We start from the raw sequence: 7,500 nt of genomic DNA, 5'->3' as shown, positions 1-7,500 counted from the left end.
GGGAAAAAAACAAACAGTTCTTCAGAGAAGACTTCAGTCAGTTTTGTCTTTTGCATTCAACTTTTACGTTGTCTCTGACCGGCGAATTTGACCTAGCCAGCTAATGTCAACAGAAGCTATCACATCACATCACATCACTTGCAGCCTCCTACCAGCTGTTGGTTAACAAAAATATGGCTAACTAATCTAGTTTATTACAGCTTGCGTTCTCATCATATGCAGATGATCGTTTGTAATGTGCATTTCAGTGTTTGGACTTAGCAGGCTAGTAAACCTAAAGTTAGCTATGTTAGCTGATAGACAGCTAGAGTTAACGTTGGTTGGAAGCTTAGAGCGACTAGTCAGCTGGCTATTCTACACTACGGAGGGGGGAGATAAACATTACTTATAGTGAGGTTACGCAAGTGTTACCTGTCGGCTTACAGAAACATGCAAGTTAGTCTATGCAAGACGATCCAGACAACAGGCAACAGTTCACATACACTTTACTGAGATAAAATAAGACGTTGTAGTTGACTTAGGATAGTATTCCTACAGAACGTAGAGAAAATATGTCTTAATATGTCATAGCTAATGAGGTGCCACTTGTGTGATGTAATTTGTTCCTATGTGGTCATCCAGCGGGGTCAGGCGATCCCGTTCCCGTTCCCAGGAGTGACGACAGTGAGCGCGAGGACATATGCTGATGCTCCGAGTAAGAATGCCTCTCTCAGAACTCTCACACACACAGCCACGAAAACACGGAGGTGCACTGACAACCCAAATTAAAACAAGTATGCACGTCACATGATACGTGGGTACTATGGGCAATACGTGTACAGTTCTGTCAACATTATTATCGTGCTGTCTTGTGATTTTTGACAGCACATTAACACAATGAGTATGCTGTAAAGCTAGAGTTGTCTTTGTTTGTGTGGTAGAAAGGAGGTAGGCCTCCTATTTGAAGGCAGAGATGGCTTGATAGATATATCTGTTGAGAAAGCAGGAATCCCATGATGTTTCGATCATAGTAACATGATTCCGACTTCTGTGTGGTATTTTTGGACCTTGCTAATGCTTTTGGATCAGTGCTACACAGTCTCTTGTTGAAGGCGTTACTTTAGTTTGTCAAAGTATATTTTGAGGATATTCAGTTGTGCTTCAACTAGTAACTACACCACAGGTTGACTTAAGCTAGGATCCAGCAGTCAAGAACACTGCTCCAACGGTGAAGACAGGGAAGAAGTGGGATCCACGTGATGCGATTGAGGAAGTCTTTGATAGGAGGAAGCTTAAGTCTTTGAAAGGAGGAGGCTAAGGTATGCAGAACTGGTGGCATAAAGGAGGGAACAAGGTTGGCAATCACACACAAGACCAGTGGAGTGAAAGTCACTCAAAGGAGCTTTAAAGGAGTTGTCTGAGGCTGCTGAAAAAGCAAGCCAGTGGTTATGGCTGAGGCGCTCAGACTACCAGGGGATAATACATTAACCTGTGTTATGTGAAGGAGCCTGTTGTCGCAAGGTGTTTAGGTGCCTTAGGTGACCAGGGTTCGTATCCCATTTTATTCCCTTACCCTAGCCCAGGGTCATAATCCAGGGGGGGTCTCCAACCCCCAACCCCTAACCTTACCCTGACCTGGGTTCATATCCAACCCCTAACCTTACCCTGACCTGGGTTCATATCCAACCCCTAACCTTACCCTGAACTGGGTTCATATCCAACCCCTACCCTTACCCTAATCTGGGTTCATATCCAACCCCTTCCCTTACCCTGAACTGGGTTCATATCCAACCCCTTCCCTTACCCTAACCTGGGTTCATATCCAACCCCTTCCCTTACCCTAACCTGGGTTCATATAGTATAATAGTATAATGAGATTGGTGCTCAGATAATTAGGCAGTGCATCGTTTAGACACTGATATATGTCTGTGAAATCTTTTCGAATTGTATCTTGAGGTGTATCTGTTGTTGTCCCTCGTACTGACATGTGTCCTAAGACCTAACCCATCGTGAGTATGGAGGTGTTTCTTGTTGTCCCTGGTACTGACATGGAGGGGGAGGGGGGGGTCTGGGACGCCAGACATCACTGTTGAGTCTTCTAGAGGTGTCGTGGGCCTAATTCAATTAAACGAAGGAAGTTACCCCAGTGAAATGCTCACATTGGCATATCTGTTGTTGTTGTAATATTGGTATGATGGTTGTACCCTGTTGTTATAATATTTAGGCTAGGTTGTTGGGTATGCATACTTGCATGGGATAGTGAGAGGTCTGACTGCTGTGGGAAGTCCCCAACCAACAGCACAAGGAATTTAACATCTTTTTCTGTATATAACTAAAATTACATGTATATCAGGCCAGTCAATTCTGACTGGAACCACAATATGTGCAACCATGGTGCACCACAACATGAGGGACAAACTAGATTTCTGTAGCTGTTTAACTAAAAAATAAAAAGTGAATCCAGCATGTCTCTTGTCTCACCCCCGGTAGTTGATGCTGATGTCACAGTGGTGGGTTCAGGCCCTGGGGGCTATGTGGCGGCCATCAAAGCAGCTCAGCTGGGATTTAAGGTAACTCTGGTTGTTTATGACCTTGGTTGTCATGGGATGTGTGCATGTCTGCTCAGCTGGGATTTAAGGTAACTCTGGTTGTTTATAACCTTGGTTGTCATGGGATGTGTGCATGTCTGCTCAGTTGGGATTTAAGGTAACTCTGGTTGTTTATGACCTTGGTTGTCATTGGATGTGTGCATGTCTGTTAGCAATGCAGAACAGTATTTTCCACTCTGCCAGTTGTATTGAGAGCATTCTGTAGGTTTGTGTGTGTATGAGAGCCAATATGCCAAAACCTACAATTAAAGGTCTTTGTGTGTGTGTTTCTACTTTCAGACAGTGTGTGTGGAAAAGAACGCCACCCTTGGAGGGACGTGTCTGAACGTAGGCTGCATCCCCTCGAAGGTCAGTCTGACACTGATCCCAAGACTGGCTGATTTTGGACCTGAGTTTGACCTTTTCGTTTTGTTTCTGTGATCTGACAAATAGCACAGTTGGGAAAAATCCAGCGAAAAGTCTAAACTTCGAAGTCTCGATGCATTTGTGGGTCTTCATTTCTAAAGGAATCTCAAGTGTTTTTTTCTTTTTTTTCTTTTAAATGTGTGGTGTGTGTCTGAGACGTTATGTGTCATTCTGGAGAATCAAACTTTTGACATTACATGACTTCAAGTGACACAGTGGTAGTGATGATGATGATGATGATGATGATGTGAGTGATAACTTTGTGTGTGTGTGTGTTTGGGTGATTTTGATGGATGAAGTGGTATTTTAAACATTGTGGGAGAATGTGTTCGATGAGGGAGAATAGATTATTGTGCTTGTCAGTGCTAATGTGAGCTTTTCCTTTGGTCTTCAGGCTTTGCTGAATAACTCACACTTTTATCACATGGCCCATGGGAAGGATTTTGAAAGCAGGGGAATTGAGGGTAAGAGACACACACACACACACAATAATTCAGGAATAAACACATACACATTCTTGCTCTTAAACTCTTAGACATACTACAAATACTAGTATGAAACTCATGTATGCATTAGCACATATATACACACTCTCACCTACAAACACACTCTCACCTACAAACACACACCCACACAATCTACACATACACACCCACATAGATACATACACACACACACGCACTCGCGCGCACGCACACGTACATGCAACCCACTCTTCTCTTTGAATAATGACTCTGTCTGTTTGCAGTCACGGGTGTGACGTTGAACCTGGAGAAGATGATGGCACAGAAGTCTGGAGCAGTGAGCGCTTTAACCGGCGGCATTGCCCATCTCTTCAAGCAGAACAAGGTAGCGCTTTACACTTGCACCACTGAGACGCAAAACTTGTATTATCTCACATTATGATTCGGAATATATCCCTTTTCGCCAGTCACTGGGGTTTTGCACTGTTCGTGAAAAATGGCCGTTGGACCCCAGTTTACCAGTACTGGATGTTGAGAAGTTTTGGGATGTTGCGTTTCTATGGTAACAGTCGGTTGTCTGTGTGTTGTTGCCAGGTGACCCATGTGAATGGCATGGGTACCATAACAGGACCCAATGAAGTCATTGCCACAGGCAGTGACGGAAGCAGACATGTCATCAACACCAAACACATTCTTATCGCTACTGGATCAGAGGTCACACCATTCCCTGGGATTGAGGCAAGTACTCACACACACACACACAGACACACACAGACACACACCAAGCAAACATCACAGGGATAGATCAAGTTGACTAGTTAAACTCCTCCATCTACTCCAGATTCAGTAAGTGTATATATAAGCTGCTGTTTGATATTTATGTTTGCGTATGTGTGTGTTTGTCAGATCGACGAGGACACTGTGGTCTCCTCAACAGGAGCGCTCTCTCTGAAGAAAGTTCCAGAAGAGTTGATAGTCATCGGCGCGGGTGTCATTGGAGTGGAACTGGTGAGAGAGCCCTCTTTCTTACTGCATCCACTGCAGCCCCACCCCTCACACACAGACACCAGACCCCTCACACACAGAGACCAGACCCCTCACACACAGAGACCAGAACAGACAAAAGAGAAACACCCCCCCCCCCCCCTCTTTCCATTCCCCTCTCTCTCTTTCATTGTCTTCCTCTCTCTCTCTCTCTCTCATTCTCTTCCTATCTCTCTCCTCTTTCTCTCTCTCCTTCTCTTCCCCTCTCTCTCTCTCTCTCATTCTCTTCCCCTCTCTCTGTCATTCTCTTCCCCTCTCTCTCCTCCCGTCGTTACACACGTTCTTAACCTGTCACTCATATACATTTATTCCTGCCCTCTTTCTGTCTGATCCTCCTCATTCTTGTTCTACTTCTATCTTCTCTCTCTGCCCCCCAGGGTTCAGTGTGGCAGCGGCTGGGCTCCAAGGTGACGGCGGTGGAGTTCCTGGGTCACGTGGGGGGGATGGGCATCGACATGGAGATCTCCAAGAGCTTCCAGCGCATCCTGCAGAAGCAGGGCTTCAAGTTCAAGCTCGGCACCAAAGTTATGGGCGCCACCAGACGGCCCGACGGCAAGATCGACGTAGCGTGAGTAGTGTTAGAGTCAGTTCAGAGAGATAGAGGGTGTGTGTGTGTGTGTGTGCGCGCCCATGTGTTTGTGTGTGGGTGTGTATGTGTAATATTGAGACTGATGCAGATGGTTAGGCAAGTTAAATATGCTAATAAGTTATTGTGTGTGTGTGTGTGTGTGTGTGTGTGTGTGTGTGTGTGTGTGTGTGTGTGTGTGTGTGTGTGTGTGTGTCCAGTGTGGAGGCTGCAGCCGGTGGTAAGGCAGAGACCCTTAACTGTGACGTGCTGCTTGTGTGTGTCGGTCGCCGGCCCTTCACCCAGAACCTCGGCCTGGAGAAGGTGGGCATCCAGCTGGACAACAGAGGACGCATTCCTGTCAACAGCCGCTTCCAGACGACAGTACCAAGGTACACACACACACACACACACACACACACACACACACACACACACAGAGGATTAATTCCTGTCAACAACCACTTCTAGACCCAGTACCCAGGTACACTGAAACACACACACACACCACCAGATGCTGAATACACACACCCACAGGTACATACTCTCCCTTCTCTCTCCTGTAGCATCTATGCCATAGGCGATGTGGTGGCAGGCCCTATGTTGGCCCATAAGGCGGAGGACGAGGGCATCGTCTGTGTGGAGGGCATTGCAGGGAGCACTCCCCATATCGACTACAACTGTGTGCCCTCCGTCATCTACACACACCCTGAGGTGGCCTGGGTGGGCAAGACTGAGGAGCAGCTCAAGGAGGAGGTGTGTGTGTGTGTGTGTGTGTGTGTGTGTGTGTGTGTGTGTGTGTGTGTGTGTGTGTGTGTGTGTGTGTGTGTGTGTGTGTGTGTGTGTGTGTGTGTGTGTGTGTGTGTGTGCGTGCCCGCGCGCACGTGTGAGATGGTGCGTGCATTCGTTTATTACACAGTTATGGGAAGACTGTTTCTCATATATGTATTTTTATTTATAACTAATATTTGTACGGTTTGTGTGTTTGAGCAGGGAATTCCCTTTAATGTTGGGAAGTTCCCCTTTGCTGCGAATAGCCGGGCGAAGACGAACGCAGACACAGACGGCATGGTGAAGATCCTCGGCCACAAGGAGACAGATCGCATCCTTGGAGCACACATTCTTGGCCCGGTAAGTGTGTGTGTGAGACATTGTGCGACACTTATGAGCACATATCCTGAGTCTAGTTTGTGTGTGGCGTAGTTCTGTGTACACTGGCTGGTAGTATTTTTGGGTATAAAAGACATATGCAGGGTCTTAAAATGTGGGTGGTTTACGTTTCTGAAATAGTTTTCTCTTGCGTGTGTGTGTGTGTGTGTAGAGTGCCGGAGAGATAATCAATGAGGCGGCATTAGCCATGGAGTACGGTGCATCCTGTGAGGATGTGGCCAGAGTCTGCCACGCCCACCCGGTGAGTCAAATAAGACCATTGGTGAATGTATCTGCCAATCACGTGTAATAAACATTAGTTGCTGTATGTACACAGCAAACATCTATAATTTTTTTTTCTCATATCATGCATGTTCTCTCTCTCAGACGGTGTCAGAAGCCTTCAGGGAGGCAAACCTTGCTGCTTCGTTTGGGAAAGCCATCAACTTTTAAAGCTTCCACCTTTCCCCATCACGCACACGCACGCACGCACGCACGCACACACACACACACACACACACACACACACACACACTAAACCTTTTCTACACTACAGTGTGTCATGGGGAGATTTGGTGTTGAGGTGAATGGGGATGAGTGAGATGTTAGCGCATACTTATATTAGCACCGTGCCTAATTAGCTGACGTGTCAACCTTCAGCCAGCTGTAACAGCTCTTGTTACGGAGTGTTTACTGAGCGAGATTGAGAGAGGGAGAGAGAGAGGGAGAGTATGAGAGAGATGAATGAAGATGGTTGTATGGGTCAGGAAAGGGTGAATGATATAAAAAGGTTAGAGTAGAATGTTTTGTATGTATTTATGTATGTGTTGACATGTACAGCTATGCAGAAATAAAATGTATCATATCACAAATTTAATTCTTGTGTGTGTGTGGGTGTTTTGTGGGAGTCCAACCTGTGTTCCAAAGTTCCACAGTTCCACACTGGAATCCAATCTGCACTCTGGGACACCCTGGGACACTGGAGGTAGGTATGCTGGCGAGGCTAAAGCACATGGGTGCTAGTGTCTGTTGCTAGTGTCTGTTGCTAGCTAGCACGTCTCCTAGGCCTTCACTTCACACAAGCGAGCACATTAAGAGGCACTTCTGGGGTTCAAGAGTACAAGATGTCTGTGATGATGCGCTAATGGTCTACTGTATAGGTGCAGCATCGGCATTAGCAGCACACAGCTGTCAGTTAGTCTTTGTGAGGGAGGAGACGGCCTTGTTGGTGTCTGCCATTACTATGGGGCAAACGTCTTCACTCTGGAGACCCCTCCATGCATGG

At 46.4% G+C, this 7,500-nt stretch overlaps 1 protein-coding gene across 1 annotated transcript in view; it reads left to right on the top strand.

Annotated features, from left to right (window-relative positions):
* LOC105912765 (dihydrolipoyl dehydrogenase, mitochondrial-like) overlaps positions 1 to 7,092 on the top strand; it is a 7,374-nt gene extending 282 nt beyond the window's left edge. Inside the window, exons 2-14 of the mRNA XM_031582493.2 lie at positions 622 to 694; positions 2,470 to 2,549; positions 2,868 to 2,936; positions 3,388 to 3,457; positions 3,742 to 3,842; positions 4,052 to 4,195; positions 4,364 to 4,465; positions 4,879 to 5,069; positions 5,288 to 5,458; positions 5,633 to 5,822; positions 6,060 to 6,197; positions 6,388 to 6,477; positions 6,603 to 7,092. Coding sequence (XP_031438353.1) covers positions 622 to 694; positions 2,470 to 2,549; positions 2,868 to 2,936; positions 3,388 to 3,457; positions 3,742 to 3,842; positions 4,052 to 4,195; positions 4,364 to 4,465; positions 4,879 to 5,069; positions 5,288 to 5,458; positions 5,633 to 5,822; positions 6,060 to 6,197; positions 6,388 to 6,477; positions 6,603 to 6,668 — 1,485 coding nt within the window. The 3' untranslated portion in view covers positions 6,669 to 7,092. The remainder of the gene's footprint in view (positions 1 to 621; positions 695 to 2,469; positions 2,550 to 2,867; positions 2,937 to 3,387; positions 3,458 to 3,741; positions 3,843 to 4,051; positions 4,196 to 4,363; positions 4,466 to 4,878; positions 5,070 to 5,287; positions 5,459 to 5,632; positions 5,823 to 6,059; positions 6,198 to 6,387; positions 6,478 to 6,602) is intronic.
* The last annotated feature ends 408 nt before the right edge of the window (positions 7,093 to 7,500 follow it).

This window comes from Clupea harengus, chromosome 16 (assembly GCF_900700415.2).
Source record: "Clupea harengus chromosome 16, Ch_v2.0.2, whole genome shotgun sequence".
In the NCBI taxonomy this organism is placed as follows: Eukaryota; Metazoa; Chordata; class Actinopteri; order Clupeiformes; family Clupeidae; genus Clupea; species Clupea harengus.
Note: the sequence above shows the minus strand (reverse complement) of the source record. Positions and strands in the feature narration are given on the sequence as shown.